This window comes from Oxyura jamaicensis, chromosome 4, assembly GCF_011077185.1.
Source record: "Oxyura jamaicensis isolate SHBP4307 breed ruddy duck chromosome 4, BPBGC_Ojam_1.0, whole genome shotgun sequence".
NCBI lineage: Eukaryota > Metazoa > Chordata > Aves > Anseriformes > Anatidae > Oxyura > Oxyura jamaicensis.
This window is the reverse complement of record NC_048896.1, coordinates 22,869,058-22,893,373: the sequence shown is the minus strand read 5'-3', so window position 1 is coordinate 22,893,373 and position 24,316 is coordinate 22,869,058. Positions and strand designations below refer to the sequence as shown.

Genomic DNA, 24,316 nt, shown 5'->3' with positions numbered 1-24,316 from the left:
AGGGAAAAAAAAAAAAAAAAAAAAAAAAAACAAAAAAAAAACCTCTCTCATCTCTCTCACACACTTTCCTCCCACTGTCCATGCCCCAAACTCCTTGGGTCAGGGCTGTCATTTGTCTGGTACGTAAGGGGCACATTGCCCACCAGGGCACTGACCTTATCCGTGCTTCTCAGCTGTGACGTACACACAAGCGGTAATAGTAGAGACACATAACCAAAATCAGCTCCCCGGGATCTAGTGAAACCCTGCCTGACCTCCCTCAGCCCCACAGTGAACGTGGAGATGATATGAGACGCAACCTGACTCGAGGCACTCGTGGGGCTTGTGTGCAGCTGTCATATGGGGGCGCGATGCCCGGCAGGTGTGACAACAGCCACCCTGACCATCGCTGCATCCCGTTCGTCTCCGTTCATTGCCAGCTCTCACGAGCCTCAGAGTCCCCCAACAGATACAAGGTCCTCTGGCGGTGGCCGGGCCCGGCCCTGCTCAGGGGGGCTCCCACGGAGCTCTGAGGACACCAGAGGGTGGAGGCCACCACCAGCTCACCACCGGATGGTTTTTTCCCCGTGCCTCAGTGGCACAGCCAGCTCAGAGTCCGGCTGAAACGACCCGTCTCCCCAGCGCACGCCAGCAAATCGGGGTGGCGTGTCCTCGGCGCCCCGCCGAGCCTGCTCCTGCCCCTCGCCTCCTCTTCCTCGCCACCCCGGGCGAGGGCGAGCGAGGGCGGAGAGGCCCGGCGGGGCGGGAGGCGGGTTCCCCGGCCGGCCTCGGCTGCGGCAGCGGCAGCGCCCCGCCGTGCAGCGCCGAGCCCCGGGAGCTCGGACGATGGCTCGGGAGCTGAGCCAGGAGGCCGTGCTGGACTTCTTGTGGAGGGCCGGCGGCCGAGCCCCCAACGCGGCGCTGCTCCGCCACTTCCAGGCTTTCCTCCGCGACCCGGCGCTGACGGACGAGCAGCGGGGGGAGCGCCGGGAGCGCTTCAAGCGCCTCGTCAACTCCGTGGCCACCGTGCACCCCGCCGCCCCCGGCGCCTCCAAGGACATCGTCCTCCGCCGCAGGTACCGCGACCTCCTCGACGAGGAGCTGCCGCCGCCACAGGAGCACCGGCCGGAGGAAGAGGAGGAAGAGGAGGAGGAGGAGGAGGAGAAGCAACCCCCGCCGCCCCCATGCCAGCCCGGCCCGTCGGGGAAGGCGGTGGAGAAGGGGCTACGGGGCGGGGAGCAGCGCCCCCCGGTAGCCGTGGTGGGTGGCTGCGCCTCCCGGGGCCGCGGGGGGCTGTGCTGCGAGTGTCGCCGGGCGCTCCGCGATGCTGCCGCCCGGCTGCCCCCCTACCGGAGCCGGCCGCTGGCTTTGGGGCCCGGGGGGGCGCTCTTCGTGTCCCCGCCGCCCTACCGGCCCCCGCAGCCGACCCCCGCCGGCCCGGCCCCCTCCCCGGCCCTTCCTGGGGGGCTGCCGCCTTCTGGGGCAGCCCCCGCGGGGCCCCTGACACCACCGGACCCCAGGGGGCCACCCCCCGCTCGGTCCCTGCCGCTGCCCCCGGGCCCCAGGCTGTCCCCATCCCAGTCCCCACCACTGCCTGCTGTCCGCCTGCCCCTACCCAAAGCCTGGCCACCCTCGGCAGGCTCAGGGCTACAACCCCCCACCATGCCATCCCAGCCCCTGCCACCGGGCCCCAGGCTGCCCCCGTCCCAGTCCCCAACGCTGCCCGCTGCCTGCCTGCCCCTAGCCAAAGCCCCGCCACCCTCAGCAGGCTCAGGGGTACGACCATCCCAGCCTTCCCAGCCCCTGCTGCTGTCACCCAGCCCCAGGGTGCCACCCCCCAGCAGGCCACCCCAAGCCTGGACCCCACAGCCAACCCGCCGGCAGCCACCCCTTTCACAGTCTCCACTGTGTCGGTCAGCTCCGGGGACGCTGCCCCTGTCCCAGTCCCAGTCCCTGCAGACACTTACAGCTGAGCACTCCCCATCCCAGACCCCACTGCTTTCATCATGCCCAGATGTGTTACCCTCCACCCGGCTGCCCCTGTCCCAGTCCACATCCCTGCAGCACCTCCCCACCACGCTGTCCCCATCCCCACCGCGGCCAGAGGGGTCCAAGGTGCTGGCCCCCAGTGGACCAGCACGGTCCCGAGCCCCGCTGCTGCACACTCCCGGACTGCCCTCACCCCTCTCCCCGCCACCACCAGCCAGCCCCACAGTGCTGCCCCCCTGCTCCCAATCTCCCCCGCTGACCCCCACGGGGCCACCCCCATCCCAGGCCCTGCTGCCGGCCCCAGGACCAAAAGCCCTGGAGAGCAGCCCCGCAGCCCCGCTGCCTGTCTTCAGGAGCATCAGGTGCCAGCTTGCGTTGCTAGAGGTGCAGGGCATCCCCCCATCGCTGCTGGACGACAGAGGGGGGCTGCCCCGCACCCTGCCCTTCAAGAGCTCCCCCGTGCATGCCCCGAACCGGGGGCTGGTGGTGCCACTGGGGCGGCGGGAGCACGCCTGGCTCGTGGCGGTGTCGGCGGGGCGCTGGACCCAGGTGCGGGGGCTTTTTCTGGAGGAGCCAGAGCTGGCCCTGCAGCGGGACTTCGTGTCAGGCTTCACGGTGCTGCACTGGCTGGCCAAGCACGGTGATGGGCCAGGCCTGCAGGAGCTGGCGGAAGCGGCGCGCCGGGCCGGGCTGTCCCTGGACGTGGACGTGCGGTCGGGCTGCGGGTACACTCCACTGCACCTGGCTGCCATACACGGCCACCAGCTTGTCATCAAGGTGCTGGTGCTGCAGCTGGGGTGCCAGGTGCAGGTGAGGGATGGCAGCGGGCGCCGGCCCTGGGAGTACCTGGGCAGCAACACCTCTGGCGAGATCTGGCAGCTCCTGCAGGCGCCCCGGGGCACGATTATGTTCCCCACGCAGCCCCTGGCCCGCAGCGTGTCCTCCGTCAGCAAGGCCTCGCTGCCCGCTGGCAGGGCGACGCTGGCCGCCTGCCTCAAGCCGCAGCGCAGCCGCGGGGCAGCGTCCCACCGAACCGGCAGCGAGAGTGACTGAGAACCAGCCCCCCAGCACCCTCTGCTACTGGAGATGCACCAAGGGGAAGCCAGGTGGGCACAAAGAGCTGCGAAGCAGGCTGGACCTCTTGAAGAATGTACTCTTAAATTATTGCAATGAAATGTTATTCGAGTCTCTCTGTTCTCCTTCCAATTTCTTGCTTTTCTGTGAGTGAGAGGATGTGACTCCTCGCCTGGAAATGTGTCTGAACCTGGGGAGGCAACCTACGGGGTGCACCAACAACCGCCAGCTTTTGTGGGACTGTGGGTTTGGGGTCTCCAGCTCTGCTGTGATGCTCACAGCCTCCCAGCCAGGTCAGAGTGTTCCAGGGACAGCTCGCTGTTAGTCCTGGGGCTTGCAAAACGCTTGCTTACACCACTGTAATTCTGGGGAGTAGCTCTGGCTTCCTTTCTAATCCCAGCAGATTAAGGATGAGCCCCACCATTAAAAATGTGGTTGGTCTAGGTCCGGCCTTCCAGCAAGAGCCCTCAGAAAGTGACTGTAGCAGAGGGCGGCAGCCAGAGAGCCGCGAGGGGAGGAGGGTGTTAACACACCCGCCCTGTTCCTCAGCCCTTCTCGCCCACCAGTCCCCACAGAAAGGAATGCAGGGAAGCCCCGCTCCTCCCCACAACTGCCCCAGGCTGCCCGGCAGCACCGATACTGCCCCCTCTCTCTGTGTGCTGTTCCTCACCCCACAGGATGAGGAAGTGGTACCCGTGTTGTGGCTCCCGAGGCCCGTTCCCACACCTCGGGGACACAGGGCAACACCGCACCGATCCGGGTTGGATGGACAAGGAGCTGTGCCACAGCACGGGCCCCAGGCTCGTGGGGGGAAGGCAGCGTTGCAACCAGAGCTGTGTTTCCCCAGAGACCCCAGTACTAAATTGCCTCAGAGGTGTTTTGGAGTTGAATGGGGGTCCAGGTGCAAGGAAGTGATATACAGCATGGTCATTCTTGAGGGCTTTCAAACCACAAATGGGCTTTAGGAATCCCACTGGATTAAGAGAATGACATGCAGGAAGTGGGACTGCTGATGTATTTGAGGTATGTGTCTAAATGTCTGCAGTTTCAGGGAGGAACAGGACCCAGGGCAGCAGAACCTGACCATTGCATAACATGCATGCCTGGGAATACCTCGAGTCCGCGTTCAAGCCATAATTGAAGTCTCCACTCTGCTTGGGGTTTATTTGAGAGAGGAACTCTTCCCTTGCAGAAGGGAAGCTCGTCTGTCTCTCTCTGTGGCCACGAAAGGTAGTGGCCTTTTTCCAGCCCAGTTTTCTCCTTTTTGCAAGGGAAAGAGGGAACTCAGCAAACCAAGGCAGCATCATGTGAACAATCACTCCTTGCTTTGAGAAGTGTTCAATGCAAACTTGAACTCATAAGAAAGTCAGCTCTGACATGACCGCTGAGCCATTGGCATGGGCACCTGGAGGGCTCCCCAGGACTCCAGCACTGTCTCCCTTCCTCTTACTTCCAGCCGGGGGCTGGAGCCTGCATTAACACAAACGTGCAAAGCAGCTGTTGCTTGTTGAAGTCTGTTCCGCCACATTCAGAGACACTGCCACAATTCACATCACACACCAGGCTCCCTTTGGAAAGTGCTCTCTAAAGGCTTCCGTGAGCCTCAGCTAGAAGCCCTGGCAAGCAACCTGCTGATGGGGGGATTCCAGGAATGCTACCAGAGGCCTGGCATACAGAGAGCTTCAGGGAAGAAATACAAAAAGAAAGACATTTGTGAAGAGACTAGAGCTAGCTGAGGGCACAGGACACATACATTGTGAGATCAGAAGCAAGGCTCCTTCCCTGGAGTGGCCATTACCCCTCCTCTGTCTGGTGGAGAGCATACGTTTGCTCACAGACACCTAAACCTTCTGAAGCAGATGGTTTTGCCCGCTAATATCTCTGGCATTACTAAGACAAAGACTGAGAAGGACAGTGTTACCTTGGGATTCTCGTTTTACAGTCTTTCCATGCCCTTTCTCCATGACGCAAATCTAAGTAACGCTTTTTTTTTTTTTTTTTTTTTTTTTTTTTTTTTTTTTTTCCCCCGCACACTGTTGCAGACCTTGTCTGTCATCCTTTTAAGAGCAACTTTATCTCCCTCGCACTATTTCAGTTCAGCAGCGAAACAGAAACCTGGGAAGGCACTTTGTGAACACTGTTTACTCACCTGTAGGGATGACACAGACAAGCTGCATTCCCCAGATTTTACATTATAAGGCAACCCGTAGGAAGCCTGGAACTGCAGAAACCTTTCCCAGTGCACATTCACTCTTTTTCATCCTAGAATTACTTAGTCCTTAGACCGCTGACATTGGTCATATTGCACACTGCACTGTTTTTCAAAGCACTCAGTCAGTGCTTGTGGGAATAACCATTTGTTTACCCCTCAGAAAGCCTCACCCTCCAGGTTTGCTTTCACAGAAAGGGTGAAATTGATCTCCAGCCTGTTACGGTCAGCAGGCAGTGTGATGCAGGCATCCTAGGCTCAGTCCCCCAGGAATAACCCACCTATGGACACACACACATGCAGCCTGAGCACCTCCACTTCAGAGTGCTCCTGACCTCCTTGCTACTTACTCGTCAGCCTGTCTGGCCCCTTCCACTTGTGTGCATGCAGCTGTTTCCTCATTACAGGTGGACGTGGCTCCTCTGCTCACACCCAATCCAGGCATCTGATTTTGCACCACCCTGAAACACAGGACGGTGTGGATTAATGCGCAGCAGGACTCTGCCCTCTCCTCACATCATGTTTGGAAACACACCTCCCACTTTACAGCCGATGATGATAAAGTCCACCCCGCTGCTCTCCAGTGCTTATCTCTACTCATCTGCTTTGAACTCTGAGAGCCTTGTCCTTCATGGGGAGGGGGGGCATTCACTCAGTAGCCTTTGCCCACCCCATACTTGTAAAACCCTGGGTCTTACAAAGTTAGCAAGCAGGTAACCCTGAAAGTGCAATACCCCCTCTTCTTGTCACCTCCCTGCTGCAGGGCTGCGTGCTGCCATACCCGCTCCTGGGATTGCTAAAAGCAGACAGCACAGCAAAGCTGGACATTGACCTGATTCATGGAGCTTCTGGTAAGATCCCACTTATGTTTCCAGAGTGTGACTCTGATTAGATTCATGCTGCAGCCTTTACTAACACAAGTTGCACAGGTGAGCTGGCAGTCCGACGTGACTGCTCAGCTATCAAGCCTTTGTTAGTCACAAACTGTCCTTTGCTCACAGGGTCTTCATCATTTTAGCTTGGTGGAATGACTTCTCAAGCCCCAAGAGTGTGCAAGGCTAGCATTTAAACCAGTAATCATTTATGCTGAGTGGGGTAAACCTCAAGTTGAGTCACATTTTATGGCAGAGCCATTCCTTGAAGATATGAAGCTCCTCCCAGCCAGAAAATGAAAGCTCTCCAGCTCTGAGGGAGCTTCCCATCTACAAACACACCAAACACATGTGAAGCTTTCCAATCAAAGAGCAGCAAGCTGGTAACAAGCTACCATGCTTCAGGGTGGTTGATTTTTTGCTTTTAAACAAGCCCCCGGACAAGGGCTGAATACAAGAGCAGTTGTTGCACCTCAGCTCATGCACCCCAGAAGACTTTTATGCAATTAAAAGGCATTCTTTGGCAAAGCAGATAAGCAGCACAGCAGAATGCCGGTAACTTAAATTAATGGCCAGGACACGCTTTGTACCACAGCACCTTTCTGAAGCAGCAAGGAAGGGAATTTGCAGTTAAAAATGCACACATCCAGGAATCCATCTCACAAGATCTACTTTGTTCTACTGTGACAAATGCCAATGGGTTTAAATTTTTTATATGCAACACCAGAGTGAGATGAACGTCTTGCAGATTTTAAACAAGTAATGAGACAAGCCCGATTGCTATTAAATCTTGTTAAAGTTAGCATTTCTGATAACAACATGTACTGCAAGTAGAACCAGGTGGTGGGTTAGCAGGGTGGGCTTTGCAAGAAGGAAAAAACAATTAACTGTGGAATTTTCTGCAGTAAATACCCCCATTAAAATCAGAGTTGTTAGCCCTTCAGAGGAAAAAATAGTGTCTCTGGAAGCTAAGTTGCACTTGCAAAGCATTGGAAGTTGAATTCTCAGTTTAGTCAAAACAGTACCCTTTATCCCCAACGTAAGCTATGTAAGCAGACAAACAAGTAGATTTGTTTTACAGTCAGCAGGGAAATACTTAGAGATATCAGCCTAAACGGATGTAGCGGAAACATTTCATAATGATACGTTCAGGAAAACTATCCAAAGAACTTATCTGAACTAAAAAAGAGAAATAATTTTTTAAAAAATTAGCTCAAAATAAACATCTTTAACAATAAAAACAAAACAAAACAAAAAACACAAAGCAGAGTAAACAACAACATTTCCACCTCAAAAGTGTCTAAGACTATCTAAGGATATTCTTCTCTGATCTGCATGTCCCCAGTCACATGTATAAGCCCCAAACCTGAACAAAATAATAGTACCTATCCCCTTGTATAGCCTCAGCAGTGGGTATAGTCTGCTTAAAAGGAGGCTGGGAAGGCTTCATTCCTACCCTTTGCAGGGTTTGCTTTCCGAGGTCTTGTAGTTTGCCTAGAGAGCAGCAGCAGGAAGGGGAATTAGCAAGAAAGGAGAGGAAAAAAAAAAAAAAAAAAAAAAGATTTCATTGGCATCATTTTGCAGTTAGGTAAGCATGGTTGTGTCTTAGTTATGCAGATTTTAAAATAAAAGGGACTTTATCTTTTTGTAGGGAGAGTGTAAAATGGATATGGGGGAGAGGTAGGAAACTGTTGGAACAGAGAATGTTATTGCTGACTACAAGAAAAGGGTTGTAAAAAGCAGAAGAGTATCTTAGTCCTCAGAGGGAGGGAAAGGGAAAAGAAAGCACAGGAAAAAGATACAAAAAAGCAACCTGTTTTAGGAGGTGTTGGATAGGAAAAATAATGCACTTGCACAACTTCAGTGTTAGCCAGATCTGGTAGAGAGGTCAGAGCCTTATGTAGCTGAGTGTCTGGGTGCACTGGGTGCTACCAGGTGCTGAGGCACCAGTTACCTGCCTCACCCACCGCAGCAAGTGCCAAGGCAATAGCCTGTCTTTAAAGATGGAATATCTTGTGAAGGCTGCGCTCCCTTCACCAGAGCAGACAGCCTGACCTGGTGGGGCAAACCTGGTTCTGGAGAGTTTAAATAATTCAAAGGGCAGGGTACTTAAAAATCTGTATTGGAGCTATGCAAAGCTAGGGCACCTATGATCCTAATGTGTGCCAGGGCTCATAACTGCCCTCCTGTACAGCCTGCTCATAAAGAGCAAGCAAAGCAAGAAAAGGTGTATTTATTTATGTAATATACCTTTATTGGGATTGTTAGCATCTCTTCAGCCCTGATGGCATTGAAGGGGAACACAAAACAACACGTACCATACTGTTCTGATACAGACTTCCCATGCTCTTGCCTCTGGTGTTTGCTGGGCAGGTGCACCGTGTTGGTTCACGTGGATGTAAGCTGGCTACTTAAAACCATGGCTTTCTTAGTGTCACGGTTGCTGCTGTGAAGGAAGCAACCATCAAACCCATCACAAGTTCCTCCACACAAACACGTCAGTCTGTGGTGGCTGGTCCTTAGTTCGTGTCTGTAATGCCGATGTGGGAAGCAGTGACCATGGTCGCTCAAGATGTGGCACCGCAGCTGCCGCTTGCTGCTAGGCCTCTGTCAAGTTGGGTATGGGTTGAAGTCTTTTCTTTCAGTTCTCCTAGGCACAGCTACGGCCTTGAGGAATAAACTAATGGATGTGATAACAGCAAAGGTGTTTTGTTGTACCAGAGGTAGCCCAGAGTATTTTAGTAGAAGTGGGAGCCAGAAGAATTTGCAGCAGTGCCCCACACCCAGGTTCCTGTAACTCAGCGGGTGACAAATAGCTTTGCACAGCCAAGCACAGAGTGGATGTTATCACAGGTTGTCCAAAGTCCGCATGGCAGTTGCATGCCAATGGGTAAACAGAAAGCATTGCTTAGGGGAAAGGGGAAGGTCTTGACGCTCGCTTGCAGCAAGCACAGAAAACACTTATTGGGGAGTGTGGTGTTGTCACAGGGATGCGGAGCTGGGCTCCCTCCACCAACAAGCACTTCACCCTCCTTATCTCCCCTGTTTCTCACTGCACTGGGACAGTATCTGCAGTGCGAGGATTCGGGCTATTCATTCATCAGAGGTAGATGTGTGCGTGGGGCTGCAGCCATTGTCTGGGGGGCCGATGGCACCCTTGCTGTTCTGGCATCCTGCCCTTGCCCACCAGCAGCCAGCACGGGTCCTTGGGTTTGAGTCTTTTGCTGGCCCTCGAACAAAATGGGGAGCTGATAAGGAGGAGGGCAGGGCTTGTCCTCGGAGCCAGGTGGGGCAGGGGAGGGGAGAGGGGCCTTCAGAGCACAACATGCCTCAGTGAACCCAAGTATGAAGGCTGCTGCTCCCCCCTGCAGGGGCTGTGCAGGGGCTGTGCAGAGCTCAGGGGCAGCAGTGTTGCCCGCCTTGTACTCCACCACTAGCTTCCCTTTTGTAGCTTTGGCCTCCTTGGGGCTTTTCTCTTTTTTTGTAGGGGCTTTTTACTCTTTCCCTACCTGGATAGTCTCTTGCATTAAAATACTTCAGCTGGGTTTCAGCTCTGTGCATGAGTCACAAAATTAGTGACAGCAAAGGTGAAGCTTAAATCTTGATTTAACTTTTTTTTTTTTTTTTTTTTTTTTTTTTTTTTTTTTCTGGAGGTTCATATGGCACAAACATGATATCTTGTATTTGCTCTCCCATCTCAGTTCTGCTCACTCCACTACAAAGGCAAAGACAAGACCTGTGCCAGGCAGGAGACACCAGTTTGCCGCAAGCACAAGAAGCTGACAAAACTCTCAGAAATTCCTATGTATAAAGCCTCTTCCAGGAAGGGGGGGATGAGAAACTTTGTTTCATAACACATAGTATGTATATGTTAAAACACATCTGTTTCCAGAAAAAGACGAGCAACTGCATGGCACTGTACAAAGTTATATATCTCTACCAGTAGATGCGGCTTAAATGATTATTTTAAAAAAAAAAAAAAAAGGCAGGGAAATGCTCTTCCCAAGGCAGGGCAGCTCCTGGGTAAGTGGCTTTAATAAAGACCGACCATCCAGAGGAGGTCAGCAAGCCTGGCAGCACTGCCTTCAGGTAGAGACACGGCTGGGCACAGACAAGGGAACGTACCCATTTTGCTTTGCATAAACCATGGAGCTGGTTTAGTCATCAGCTGAATGGCATGCTGGAGGAAAACCTTCATCTTTCTGTTCAGGCATTGCATTGCATTTGTGTTTTTTTTCTTTTGCTTTACAAACACTGAGTAGGTGAGTTAAGGAAACAGTTTGCAGTTTCTCGTTGGTTTCTCCCTTGGTTTCTGGTTGCTTCCTCACGCCAAGCCCACTCTTCCTGACAGCGCTCACCTACTGATTTCAGGTTGGATGGCTTTGTAGCTGCTGGGGCCCTTCCTGGCACGGGGGTGACAAAACACCCCTGCACACAGATGCAGCATCTAGACGGGCCCCCTTCCTCCTGCTGGTGGCCAAGGGGAAGGGTGGATGTAGTTAATGGTGCTTGCCCTGGGTTCTGCTATCACCTGAATTTTCACAGGTGTGATGCTTTTTTATCCTTGGCCTGATGCTTCTGGAGCTGCTGGGGGGTTATGTGCTGGCAACCTCTTTCAGACAGCTGGCTGCTCCTCCAGTGGGTAGCACAGGGTGCTGCCAGCTCCTACATGCCAGCGAGGGCAGTGTCTCAGAGCATGCCTTGGTGGAGTCTGCCACCTCTTGCTGACTAATGTGGTGGTGGCTGCATTAAGTTGTTCTGCTCTCACACTCGGGGGCATGGTGCAACCCATGCCATGAGTCACGGCTGAGGCTCTCGCACAACTCGCCCTCTCCCAATTTCCTATTTCCTGTTGGTGTGAGAAATCCTGTCTGCCCTCCTTTTTCCTTGCATCCTACAGAGCTCAGGGATCTCCACTGCTTCATCTCATCATGCTGTGGCCAGTTTCTTTAGGGACCCACCCAAAAGCTCCAAGCAACATCACAGCAGCCCAAGGGGGATTTAGGAGCAGGGTTTCTGATCTGCTCACGGTGCTCAGTAATGACATTCTTGCTACCAGAGTTTGTTGAACTACCACTTGCAAGTACATTTCTCAAGGTCTTTTTGTGCATATGTATTTCTAACTGCCTTTATTCTTCAGCTGTCACCCGAGAAATGGCCTGTCATCAATAATGGAAGACAACCAAATGATCTGCCTGCCTTTGATACTGATTTACAGCCTGAGCCAACTTGGTGCCTTTCCATAAAAAGGTCCAGCAGCTACCTGGGCTGATGACAGCTGTGGAATGGCTGAAGACGTGTGCTGCATGTTAAGTTACCCAACCTGGCATTCTCTAACCCTAACCCTAACACCACCCCCAACCCAGCACAGTGTCCTTAGGCCTGTGCTGCTGCAGCTGTCCAGCTCTGTGTTGGTGGTTCTGCCTCTCACCTGGGTCCAAGCCTAGCTTTGCAATGAGATTCCTGGGCTCAGGCACCAAAGCAGTAGCCCAAAATATCTGCTAGCTCTGGTGCTTGTGTTCACTGCAAGGAGTATTAGTAGCCCTTACTGTTAGTCCTGTGCAGAGGAGGGTGATGTGCTGTCTTAATGTTTCTCTGTTCCTCTTCCCACATGGCCCCTGGCACCCACTGCAACTCATCAAGTGCTGATGCGCTGGTGCTCGCTCTGCTGGGAGAAGCTGCCTGGAGAACAACAACCCACAGACACCAGTGAGGGGCTGGCATCCACCACAGACCTCATAACCACACGGCAGCTGGAACAGCCAGTCTTCCTGCTCTTGCTTCTGGAGAGATGCTTGCTGGCCACGGAGCACCCTGGCATGGACACTTTGTGTTTCGAGGGTGCTTCCCAGGCATTTTATCTGGGTGTCACTGTCTTGTCTTCTGCCTACTGTATCAGCACTGCTGCCTCCAGCCTCATACAAATGGCAGGAGCAGCCGCCAGCTTAGAACAGCTGTGAGGGGATGTTGGCCGAGGTGCCTGGGTGACACGTGTCACTGCCAGAAAGCCATATGGGATTCACTCTGGTACGGGTCAGGGGAGGGTTGCTCTTCCATGAAGAAGTCCCCATGTTGCCTTGGTGGTTTTAATCACTGCTTTCAGATGACCTCCAAATAAAACTTATAGTCAGCCTTTTTTATGACCTCCTGAGTGTCATGGCTTCTTGCCAGAATCCCCAAATCATTCCTGTTTAAACATCTTGTTTCTTGGGGCAGTGCCCTGTGTGACAGCCACCCCCAGCAGCTCTCTGTTCTCAGGGAGCTGCAGTGTGGCTGCAGAGGGTTCGTGCTCCCAAACTGTAAGCCATTATGTAGCAAAATATCGACAGTATTTTATAACGTCAATCGTAGGTTTTATAGCTCTTCTTAGAATGCTTCCCTGCATTAATTTGATTTAGCAATCAGCTGATAAAACCATTGTACTAAAGGGATCCAATAACGTTGGTCTTATACCTGAGTATATCTTTGGTTGTTGCACTTCAATACACAGAGAAGGTCAAAGCTTGTTTTTGAAGCACGGGAGGCCCTCGTGACACAAGATTTATTTCAGGTAAACTCTAAATCTGCTTGGAAAACATGTAGCAATGGAGAAGAGGGCAGGAAAGGAAGAAGCTTCACCCCAGGGAGGCTTCACCCCATTTTGAAGGCATTTTAGTATCTTGGGGATAATGGAGAGGGTTAGTGCTTATTCAAAGTTTGTTGCTACATTTTGTAATCAACTTGTTCTTTCCAAGGCATTTTTCAAATACTGATTGACATATTTTTTTTCTGCCTAAAACTTGAATTTGAAAAATTTGAGCCAGCTTTAATAAAATCCTTTCTCACTGTGTGGGTGGCTCAAAGAAGACCAGTTCTGGCACAGAAATGCCTTTGTGGGGAAAGAACTCCAGATGGTTTCAGTTTCTAAACCATCCTGGCATGTTGTACGTGCTATGTGACAGGCTAGAGAGCTCTGCTAAATGAGTCCAGCTTAAGGTTGCTGACATGCTTTAGTGGACAGAGGACCAATGCAGAAGGCCAAGTCCCACTCTATCCCAAGTCAGTGTGAGGTATTTTTCTCCTCTGATTTGAGCTAAGTTCCAAACAAAACTATTTCAGGGTCCTTCAGTACTAGGGACACTTCTGCCTTGCAGGTTTTGTGTAGATGGACACAAAGAAAACTAAGCTTTAGAAAACAGTAGAAAGGAGAAATAAAAGCACCAACAGACATCACTTTTCTGAGCTGCTGAGGGAAAGCAAAGACAGTTTGTACTGCCTTAATCATATATATTGGGAAGCTGGGGAGGTTGATTTTGCCATTGCTTTTTTACCAACAATCCATGTTACACTTGCCCAGGTTCCCCTGCACCTCTCCAGACAACTTGAGGACAAGAAGGCCTGGCAGTGTCTGTACCATGGACCTGTCACCTGCCACATGAGTTGATACAGACAGTTCTTCAACTCTTAGCTGGTACAGATCTAGTCCTTTGGCCTGGAATCAAGCAGATCTACAATAAGCTTTAAGAAAAGCAGCCCAGGTTTACTGCTAAAGCCCAGGAACTTCAGCTTTATGGATGGCACTGAGCAGTGGAAGTTAACTTGTGAATGAGGCTAGCCCCCAACCTGTGTGCAGCCACCAGAGCTGCACAAGATGAAAGCTGCCCAGAAGGCATGCTCCCATGGTGATCCCTCTCCACCAAGACACCCTTCTTTTAGCTTTAACTGGGACAGGTTTTGTTGCTTGTAATCTTCTTCCAGTCCTATAGGGTCCAGACCCAGCTAACAAGCTCTGCTGCCCGAGCACCTCAGGGAGGGGAATGCCGGTGCACTCCTTCCAGCTGTCCTCACATCTCGCGTGTTTGTAAACAAGTTCAAGGCCTGTACACATTTAATTCAGCTGCCTAAGGACAGGGGAGGCCTGTCTCCCCTCACCAAGCCACCTTGCAGGTGATCATGAGTTACAAATTAAAGCCATCTTGTCTGGAGCTAGACCACACGAATATATCATGTCAGGGAAGCGCTGCTGAAGTATCCCAGGGAAAAGTGTTTCAGAGTGTGTGCTCCCTGTTGCAGAAGTTTGCGATGTGATCGTAGCTGTCATACATGTGAAGGTAATGTTGTAAATAAGTACCACAAATTGCCAGAGTTGTCAGACCTCTAGAAAATACACAGTTGGAGAGGGGCTGGCAGATCTGTCCCAGGTGGTGTGCACCTCAGACACTAAAGTGGTAAGAAAGGGGGAGGAGGGGTGGTCTAACTGTGCTGCTTTCATAAGTAAGTTGAGAGTAGTGGGGATATCAAATAGGCAAGCCTAAACAGCTCCTTAGAGATGCAGAAATAGACGATGAGGAGGTGTTTGCCACCTGCAAATTTATGGAGTATGGGGATATGCAAGAGTGAGAGAAACTCAAAATAACGAAGCCCCAGTTCTCCTGGGCAGCTAGCAATTTGCTCCCATTGAACCTGCTCCCCAGAGAGAAGAAACACGGGCATTGTCGGCTTGGGTCAGTGTTAATGAGGGATATAAAAATGATGAGGCTTACTTTAAATCCCACTGAGGGGATCAGCAAACTCCTTTCATTGCTCAGTGAGATGGTGCAAGAAGTTCTTTATAATTAACTTTCTAATTAACTTAGAATAGAGGTGCTTCCTTTTTAATAAAGGGGAAGCTGAAATCAGGAAATGCTCTGGGATAAAAATGCTGTAGTGGTATGTGGCCATGCAACCCCAGCGAGCATCCCAAATGACCTGGGCCTGCAGACCCTCTTTGTGGCACAAATTTCCCTCTGAAACGGTGCCTGGGGAGGCTCAGTGCCCACAGGAGCTGGGAGGGTCTCCCAGCCTCCTGCTAGATTGGGCTCTGGCTCCCAAGTCATGCTTGGTCTTTTCCAGAGCAGCCTAAAGGATTTCCCTTGTGGGGTGTGGGGAGGGGTCCATTTCCTTTCTGGTCTCCAGGCCAGCCTCGAAGCTCTCCCTGTGGATAGCACAGAGCCGGGGACACCATGGTGGTGTCAGTGTTGTAGCCAGCTGTGTAAGGGGTCTTTGGTGCAATAGGTCCAGAGAAACTGCGCATTAAAACTCTTCAGGGTTTAGGAGCACTTAACCGGCAAAAAGGCACAAACTTCTGCGAGGAGATCCAAACTAACTTGCTAAAGGAAAACCAGGAAGAATCAGACCAACAGCAGTAGCAGATGATTACATGGAAGTGCCCAGGTAGCCTTAAAGTAGGTAACAGCCTTGTAGAAACAGTTTTCATTCTAGCAAAATGATGTAGGTTGCAAGAGAAACCAGGGGTTGTTGCTGAGGCCAAGATCCCATCCAGACACTGACACAGATCTTCGCTAAGGAAAGCACAAGAGGCAGGAGCTGTCTGTACTCAATGAACTGGGCCACGGAGCAATGTAGGCTTTGGCTCACTAGAAAAGCGAGGAGTGCTTCTTGTTTCCCTGGTCTAATCCTTGCCCTAGTGAAAATGTACTGGGGCAGTTTCTTGTCCTGCCCTGGCCAGCAGAAGTGACCCTAGTGTGAGTATTTCTGCTGGTAGGAGCAGCTTTCCCTGTGCTGGCTCTGCAGGCCCTGCCAGCGAGTAGAACTGCTCCTCCTGGTACCTACTATGCCCTACTATGGAAAAGCGGGGGTCCCTTCCCTGCTCTGGGCCAGGCTCCCCTCTACGTGCTGCCTGGAAAATGAGGCAGCAGGTTCTGAACGATGAGAATGGCCACAGCATTCATGAGAGAGCCAGCAGCAGAGGTGTGTGCTCAGCCCTCCCCAAATCAGAGCTCTCCTGTAGCATGTCATTTCTAGTGACAGGAGTCATTACCAGAGATAAGACTTGCCAAGGGCTAGGGTGTACCTTCTCTTGCAGAAGATTAAAAAGAGCAATGATCAGCACATTACATCTGCTTGGCATTTATATTTTTAAAAGCAAATCTGGGGCATTTCTGGGGACTGTTATGAGAAAATCAGACTGGCTGGTTGTCTTCCTCCAGTTTGTGCAAATTGAGAGAGAAACTAAGTGTTTGGGCTGGGGACCTGGTGCTGGGCAGGCCTCCTCAAGAGTGAGCCCTCAGAGCCAGGTGCTGCAAGAGCACCCTTAACTAACCCCTGGGGAAAATTCCCCTGGGCATCACCCTCTGGAAGAGCAAGATAAGACTCTCCCTGCCTCTGCCAGAGCTGCCTGGCAGGTGCACGACCTCCTGGAAAGCACGTCAGGCTGCAGGTCCTCAGAGTTACTACTTGTGTTGGGAGCCAGACAGAACGAGCACCGACTGTCCTCCGCATCCCAGCTCCTGCCCTTCGTGGGATGAGGCTGGGCAGTGTGGTCTTGCTTTGCAGCCTGTCGCCCTCTACAAACTCCCTGGAAGGGAAGGAGACACACTGGGGAAGCTTCTCCCACTTTTTCCTGCTGGAGGCTGCAAAAGGGAAGACGTCCCTTCTTCTGCCTCCCCTCTGTTGCCTTTTCCCTTGGAATAAAGGAAGGCGGTTTGGCATCTTGGCACTGCTGCCTGAGACTAAACACTGCTGATTTTACAGGACCTAAGACCGGGAGTGCTGTAAATCAAGGGCAAGACCAGAGGGTTTGCTGCTAATGCAGCTTGGCTGCCAGTGCGGAGCACTCAAGGAAAACAAACAGTGTGGTCTCCTGTGTGTTATTAGACAGATAGCTCTCTGTCTGAACAAAAGGGTGGGAGGAGGAGAAAGCAGGCAAAAAAAGCAGCCCATGAGAAATGTGCGTTTTGGAAAGGGAGTTGGGGTGCACAACACTATGGCACTGTGTGGCCCCAACACTACAACCCAACTTGGCAGCAGCTCTGCCGCCAGAAAAAATACTGCAGCACTGACAGAAGGAGAAATCTCCAGGGGTTTTGCAGAGCTGAATGGAAAACAAACACAAAAACCCAACCGACCAAACAGAATTTGCTCAACCCCTCACACGTGGCAGCAAACAGGGGAACAACTGCGACTAAAGCCTCTAACACATGATCCCCATTAACATCGTGCCAGAGACAGGGGCAAACTTAAGGTGGAATTTCTTGGGGTTTCTCCATGCTGCCCGTGCTGGGGGCTGCTCCTGGTGGCATTTGCTATGGGCACTGGGTCTGCTCCTGCAGCTGATTCCTGGCTTCAGCGTGGCCCTCGTGTACACGTGTCATGGCCAGGGAGTGAGTTGGATGCCAAAGGACATGTGGGATTTTCCCACCAGTACTTTTAGTCAGCATTTTGCCTTTTTTCATACACCCCAGTCACAGGGCTCCAATTCAGACCTGTGACTTTCTAGTTCAAATGCAGCTCGGCTTTGATTCGCCCGGAAGCACATGGGATGCAGAAATGCCTCGGGAATGTTCAGAAATGGGTGTTGGGGGGAGCTGGAGTGAAGGATGGTGTCAGGAGTCAGGATGCTGTTCATGTAAAAGCAAGCATGGTCTGCTGCAGCATCAGCAGCCTCCTGCGTGGCAGCATGTCTCCTTCTGCTACCTAGCCATAAATTCCTGTACTCGGTGTCATAAACCGCCCCACACAGCCCACCCTAATGTTATCTGCAGATTTGTATCTCACAGGCCAGTCAAGGCTTAACCAACAAGTACCGTGCTGCATTTACACAGCAGCTCCGACCCAAGCTGTGGAGCTGTGAAGCTGCAAGTAATTAGTGTCCCTCCATGCGTGAGGGAAACTGAGGCACAGAGGCCTGAGGACCCTGCTAAGGCTAATCCAAAGCTACACGTGGCACTCAGCTGACCTGGCCACGCAGACCCGCATAGCACCACTGCTGCTCCCAGCTTCCCCTCCCTGCTCTGCAAAGCCCCTCGGGGCAGGGACAGTGTGCTTGTAAGGGATGCAGCAAAGGTGAACAGCAGGAGTTAGGGACCAGCTGGGAAAACAGCCTCCTTTCTCGCTGCTTGCAGTCAACCCTGCCCAACTTCTTTGTCCGCCAAAAAAGCATTTCTCTTTTCCCTTTGGAGTCTGAGACTGGAATCGATCCAGCGAGATCATGCTACTTTTCAAAAGCTGCAGCCTGAATTCTCACATCTGGTAGTGCCTCACACCAACAGCCTTAACTTTCAGGCACTTTTTAAGCACTGGCACTGAACACCACAAACCACTGGGTTTTATTGTACTGTAAGCAGTAATGTTTCATACCCTGGGGCTCCCAACAGCCCGGTCTCTTTGCAAGCACGAGGCCAGGCTGAGAGGGTGAGTACACACATATTCCGAGAGGCAGTCGCTTTGCAGCAGCAACATGAGGACTCCAGCCCTGATTTTAGGCAGGGATCACTTAACAAAAAGCAGCCACCTCGCTGTAGGCACAGAGCCACACTCGGGCTGCGAGCCAACATACACTGCCTAGCAGCTAGAAGAGCTTACAGTAAGGATTTCTAGGATCACGCAGAAGCAAACAATCGCTAGCTTTAAAAAATCACACACATCCTGCCCACAAAGAACAATATCAATAGAGATCTCCCGCTGCCCACTTTAAATGGCTGGGAAAGCTCCAGCTTCCAAACAGCTGCAACTGATCCCCTTCTTCGCCCCCCCTCCATCATGTGATGGTCCTGCCCGAGTGATTTAAGCTGCTGGAGCCGAGTGCTGAGTCACGCTGGGCTGTGGAGCAGGGGCTCGGGGGTGTCCTGCCTGGTGGGGCTGGGATCTGCAGCATGGAGCAAGTGAGTGCCCTCTTCAAGTCGGACTGGTGCGCCAAGCAGGACTAGGGTTTGCCTGCCTGCGGGTTTTGGGCTTGGTGCCAAAGGTAGGAGAGGAAAAGGGTTAGCAGAGAGGAAATGCTCGACTGATATGTGGCTGTGGGAGGAACAGTTAGGGTTGACCAGACGTTTTTCTTTTCCTCCTCTTCTCTGGCATGCTATTGAAGTGGGAAAGCTGTTTTAATGCATGCTTATATCTTTGAGTGCTCTAAAGTTTTGGGACCAGTTTGAATGCCCTTTCTCCGTTAAACTCCTTATTTTCCTTCTGAAAAAAAATACAGGATGGGGCTAACAACATAGCGGAAGCAGAGGAAAGAAGGACAGCAGTATGTGCTGACTGTGCCCTGAGCTCCCTTTTCCTCCAAAGGTCTGTTCCCTGCTCTGCACTGAGGCTGTGTGCCTGTAGGGCCCTAGAAACAGAGCCAGAAGGCAGTGTTAGTGCCACAGCAATAAGCAGCTTAGCGGCTGCAGGGATCTGACCTCAGCAGGGACTGAACAGGGAGCAGACATGAGGCTGAGCACCGTTAGGGCTGGGTGGCTGTCTGAGGGGGCTCTGGGTACTGGAGCAGTAGCCCAGGTGAGCAATGGGACCAGCCTGAAGTTGTCTCCCTGCCTTATCTGCCATGTCGCTAAGTGCAGCTCAGCGTTATTGCACCTAGGCCTGGAAGCACAGGTACCAAAGCATAGCTTGAGTTATGTCGAACCTCACCAAACAGCTTCTTCCTCTTAGGTGAGGGAGGCTGGGGGATGTTGAGCCCTACTTGTGAGGTGTGAGGCTTGGGGACTGAATAATGTGGCTCTGAGGATAGGAACAAGCCCTTCTCTGCCCCATGAGAGCTTCCCTGGGGGTGTTCCACTTTAGTGGGCGGCAGCTACAAGTGGCTCCACCGCCCCCTCTCTTTCAGCATGCAGCTCTAAGTCAAGTGCCCAAACTGTTTTTGGTAGCCCCTGTAGGCTGGAGACATGCCTAGGGAGAGGTAAACATGTCGTGTTATAAAAGCTGTGTAACTGCTGTTAAACATGTGCTAGTGCCTGCTGCTGACTTCAAGGCGCAAGCTTGCTTGCGGGGATATCTTTTGTAGCAGTCGCAAAACAACTGCTAAATCACCCCCTGACCTTGCTGCTCTGGGATGAGCACCTCACTGTCAGCTTGTGGTGCTCAGAGGGGTGGTGGACGCATCAGGTGGATGTGAGCCTGGACTCCCTGGTGAAGGTGGCTGGGCTGACTCAATCTCTGCCCTAGCACTAAACTGCAGATGCCCTTGGGTCTGCCAGACCTGGCTTGTGCCTTGGCCCAGGCAGGGCTGGAAGGCTTGCTTTAGGACAGACTAACTCCTGCCATTTGGCCCCCCAGGGACTGGTTGTTACTCAGCTGGATGTCGAGCCTGGAGAGTGCATCAAGGTCAAAGGGAAGATCCTGTCTGATGCCAAAGGGTGAGTGAGGAGACAGCAGGTGGCTTGATGAGGCACTGCAGGGGGGCTGCAGTCCAGGAGGCTCCTACCCTTGCTGGGGGTAATGGAGCTCCTGCTGGGTTCAGCTTGTTGACACAGGGTGGCTGGAGCATCGCCTTGGCGCTGCCTCTGTCTCCCCAGGTTTGCTGTGAATGTAGGGAAGGACAGCAGCACCCTCATGCTGCACTTCAACCCTCGCTTCGACTGCCATGGGGATGTCAACACTATTGTGTGCAATTCAAAGGAGGATGGCACGTGGGGTGAGGAGGACAGGAAGACTGACTTCCCCTTCCAGCATGGTGACAAGATTGAGGTGAGGCTCCTGGGGTCTGTGCAAGGCCCTGGCACGGGGCACTGATGGGCTTAGGGCGCTTAATGCTGCCAGGTTCCCCCAGTGGTGGAGAATGGGCAGGTGTGGAAAGGGAATTAGGCAGCAGGGGAAGAGTCTTGCTGCTGAAGCTGACCAACTGGACCTGCCCCAAGTCAATGCCCAACAGCTTGGCTATGTAAAGTGTCCCACTCTGGCCCTGTTTTGCAAGGTACATGAGCAAGGGCAATTAAAACACTGACCTGATTGAGACTGGGCTTATCTTATTCCTCTGTTGCAGAAGCTTAGACCTGACCTCAGGCAGAGCAAACTAGCTTCTTCTCCACAGCTCTGCTGGGCAGGGAGGGGGCTGAGCTGCTGGGCATGGCCTTGACCACCAGTGGCCACCTCAACTGTCCTGCACCCAGCCCGGAGGGAGTGGGGAGCCTGGCTTGTGACCAGTGATGCATTAGCCTTCCTTTTTGTGGTTCTCTACAGATCTGTATCTCCTTCGATGCAACAGAGGTAAAGGTGAAGCTGCCTGAAGTGGAGTTTGAGTTTCCCAATCGGCTGGGCATGGAGAAAATTCAATACCTGGCTGTGGAGGGTGACTTTAAAGTCAAAGCCATTAAGTTTAGCTAACTGCTATAGCTTGTCTGGTTTTCTTTCCCCCTGCATAGTGAAATAAACCCAAACTTGCCATGGCTGCTTTCTCTGCTGTTTCCTGCTCTAATTTGCTTGCTCCTGTGTGTGCTACAGGGGTGGACTGGGGGAAAGGTTATGTATCCACTTACGTGCTTATTTACACTGCTGCCTTGCAGCTGGTACAGGGCTGGACCACATGGCTGGCAAAGCATGACCTACTGTGACTCAAGCTACCTTAGCAGTAGATGCTCCCTTAACCCTGTTTGCTGCAGTAAATGGTTTCCAAACTCGGGCTGGTCCCAGCCAGGCTGCTGTGACAGGGAAGTTCAAATAAGTGTGTATCAGGCATGCCTTGTGCCACCTCTGCCCCATTCTTCCCCCCAGGGACAGGGCAGTAGAGAGGGGTATGGGGCATGGCTTGTGCTCTTATGGAAGGCTTGGCTCTCCACAAGCATGCTCCATGGCTGGGCACGTTGCAGGCTGGCACTGGTGTACCCGAGCAGCAGAGAAGAGCAGGCAAGTCAGGCTAAATACACATGGGGAAAAGACACGGAGTGAAAGGTGAGACCTGATAGAAAGCTTAGGAGCAGGTCTTGGATAGAGCATCCAGGCTATTTGTGCTGCTTCACAAACTGCAGCCTCCACACTGCAGGAGACCAGCTCCTTGCTATACCATGAGGTTGGTGGCTCAGCCAGGTGACAGGGATGGGTAACAAGGCACGTACCATGGGTTCTAGAGCTGTTGGATCCTGAGTGCACCAAATACAAGTAGTTTGAGTTAGGCACATAAAAATAAGATTAGTGAACTGTCTCTTCTGCTTAAAACCTCTTTGCTCTGCTCATGCAATGCCTTGGAGTGTGTCTGCTACTGCTATTCCTGAGCTGCCTGCTAGCCATGCCAAAACAGGGACTGAGTTGGGATTGCTGCAGTGTTTGAGGACCTGATGAAAGGTAATGGAGCCCTGCCTGCTGAGTGAAGTGGGAGCCTGGGCAGGCTGCTTGGCTGTGAGGCAGGCCCTGTGGCTGTCACAGCTGTGATGTTCCTGACCCCAACTGTGCTGGTGCAAGGTGCTACCTTAGCCAAATGCTGCTGAAGTGGTGGAATTTGAGTCCTGTTGGCTAATCTCTGACAGCAGGGCTGCTATGGACCAGGGCTGTAGCTGCTTTGAACAGCTGAACAGCTGGGCCAGCTGCTGGGATAGGGGAGTAATCCTATGTGGAGTATTTCAGCCACTTGAGTACTTTCTATGGGGAGGCTGACAGGCTGCAGTTGTGCTGCCATTGTGCCAGCACATGTGCTGTGTGGCAATAGCACGGTCCTGACCCGTACTGCAGCAGCTGCTGTAGAGTTAAGGAATCTGTGAGGTGACTTGATCTGGAGGCAGCTTATGGACACCCTTTTGTCTCTGCTGTCTGGCAGCCCTGCTATGGAGGCCTTCTTGGAGCTCTGCAAGAAGGGCACAGGCTACAGCTGTGTCTTGCCACTCACCTTGTGGGCACAGATGTGGAGATGGGGCTATGTTGGTTTCACCTCAGAGCTGATGCAGCTAATGACAGTGATGGACTTGTGGAGTGCCCATGAGCTGGAGGCTTTCTGGGTGCTCGTCTCTCCGGGGGTATGTGGGTATGGGGAATGCCAAAGGGCTCAGAGGCTCAGCAGAAGTTTCAACTGTGCATGTGTTGGGAAGGGGTTGCTGTAACACACCTCCTGTGTGGGTAGAGATGGCACATGCCTCCCTGCATTGCAGGGAGCCTGCCTATGCTGCAGGACCACCTCATCTGAACTGGACATAGGCACAGATAATGGTGCTTATAACTCCTATCCTGTGTATGCTGCATTACACAGAACCACAGAAAGGCTCATGCTTTGCCTTGTCAAGTAAGTCTTGAGGTTTTTTTTTTTTTTTGAAGGCTATTGAAACTTTGTGGTAGGAGGGAAGAAGATGGCTTTTGGCTTGTTCCCCTCTCCGTGTTTTAACGTCTGAAGGTACACTAAATTATAAGGTGTTCTCCTTATTAGAAAGGATTAGAAAGCCCTTATGTTGCAGTGGGATATGGAGGTTAGTTCAGGTGCCTGTGCCAGCTACTCAGGTTAGATGAAGTATGTGTCTGTCAGCACTGATAACAGAAAAGTTGATCTCATTTTTGCCTGCTAAGCTGGCAGTCCTCACTTCTAGGCAGGCTAGCCACATGTGGTCCTGACCACTATGCTCAGAGTACCAAACAGTGCCTTCATGGGGACTACCCCTCCCCTTGTACTTTCCACAACAGTTAATTAGGCTTATCCTGCTTTCTAACACTGGCAGCTACCACTAAGGAGACCTCAAAATGGGAGAAAGGGGAGGAAGGAAGCATGCCTTTGCCAGCACTTCCTGCCTCTTGAGTCTTGTTCTCCCATGTCTCAGACTTAGGAATACTCCTGTTTCTGTAAGTGACACTGTTAAACAGGCAGAGTAAACATGAAGTGCTCTAGCTGGCTCCTAGAGTAATGATGAGACTTCTCTGTGAGAGAGAACAGGAAAGCAAGAATGCTAAGCCCTGCTGCAGACAGAGGGTCACAGTGAATGTAAAAACAGAGCTTGTTCCCTGCCAAGTATGTCCTCCTTGAAACGCATGGTGAACTTTTGCTTTTCAGTATCCTTTGGAGGAACCTGAGCTCTGCTTGCTTTGGGTGGAGCACAAAAGCTCAGACAGCATGGCCTAAAGGCGTGGGTTTCCTCTATTTAAATCTTGTCACATCTGTGGAGAGTCTTTCAGTCCAGTAACACTTCCCAGAAGAAATCAAGATCCTACAGGTTGCCTGATCACTGAGACCAGGAGAGGGAGGAAAACAGCACTGATCCCCATTAAAGGGGTTGCATGTACTGAATCCTCTAAGTTTGCTACATGCAAGTTGGCCTTGATTCTTGGTTATTCACCAGGAACCAAAGCTGCAGCACTTTCTTGCCTTATAGCATCATGGGGAGGCATAATGGAAAGACCCTGGAAAGCAGCTGTAAGGCTATGACAATATGAACACAAACTGTGTTGTATATTATCAACTCACACTTAAGAAAAGGAGAACAAATGCACAACTGCAGAAGAGGTTAGTATGGAGACAGTAAAGGTGACA

The 24,316-nt window shown here is 52.2% G+C and overlaps 3 protein-coding genes across 4 annotated transcripts in view; 2 read left to right on the top strand and 1 right to left on the bottom strand.

Annotated features, from left to right (window-relative positions):
- SEPTIN11 (septin 11) overlaps positions 1-5,727 on the bottom strand; it is a 68,298-nt gene extending 62,571 nt beyond the window's left edge. Inside the window, exon 1 of the mRNA XM_035324154.1 lies at positions 5,602-5,727. The gene's annotated coding sequence lies outside the window, so the exon portion shown is untranslated. The remainder of the gene's footprint in view (positions 1-5,601) is intronic.
- On the top strand, positions 701-5,014 carry SOWAHB (sosondowah ankyrin repeat domain family member B). Its single transcript, XM_035324150.1, has 3 exons — positions 701-1,601; positions 1,731-2,240; positions 2,274-5,014. The coding sequence occupies exons 1-3, from the start codon at positions 826-828 to the stop codon at positions 3,019-3,021; spliced, it is 2,034 nt and encodes a 677-aa protein (XP_035180041.1). The 5' UTR covers positions 701-825; the 3' UTR covers positions 3,022-5,014.
- Positions 5,728-6,058: 331 nt separating the features above from the next.
- LOC118165826 (16 kDa beta-galactoside-binding lectin) lies at positions 6,059-21,265 on the top strand. Of its 2 annotated transcripts, none has more exons than XM_035324157.1 (4): positions 6,059-6,102; positions 20,155-20,234; positions 20,394-20,565; positions 21,058-21,265. In XM_035324157.1, the coding sequence occupies exons 1-4, from the start codon at positions 6,091-6,093 to the stop codon at positions 21,199-21,201; spliced, it is 408 nt and encodes a 135-aa protein (XP_035180048.1). In that variant the 5' UTR covers positions 6,059-6,090; the 3' UTR covers positions 21,202-21,265. The 2 variants fall into 2 exon arrangements, with proteins under 2 accessions (XP_035180048.1, XP_035180050.1); XM_035324159.1 differs by lacking the exon at positions 6,059-6,102 and adding an exon at positions 18,611-18,764.
- The last annotated feature ends 3,051 nt before the right edge of the window (positions 21,266-24,316 follow it).

Excerpts from the sequence above, each read along its gene's own strand:
- SOWAHB (XM_035324150.1), top strand. The coding sequence starts at position 826 with ATGGCTCGGGAGCTGAGCCAGGAGGCCGTGCTGGACTTCTTGTGGAGG. Across the intron at positions 1,602-1,730 it reads CGCCTGCCCCTACCCAAAGC|CCCGCCACCCTCAGCAGGCT; the intron begins CTGGCCACCCTC and ends CCTAGCCAAAGC. Across the intron at positions 2,241-2,273 it reads CCGCTGACCCCCACGGGGCC|ACCAAAAGCCCTGGAGAGCA; the intron begins ACCCCCATCCCA and ends GCCGGCCCCAGG.
- LOC118165826 (XM_035324157.1), top strand. Across the intron at positions 20,235-20,393 it reads ATCCTGTCTGATGCCAAAGG|GTTTGCTGTGAATGTAGGGA; the intron begins GTGAGTGAGGAG and ends CTGTCTCCCCAG. Across the intron at positions 20,566-21,057 it reads AGCATGGTGACAAGATTGAG|ATCTGTATCTCCTTCGATGC; the intron begins GTGAGGCTCCTG and ends GGTTCTCTACAG.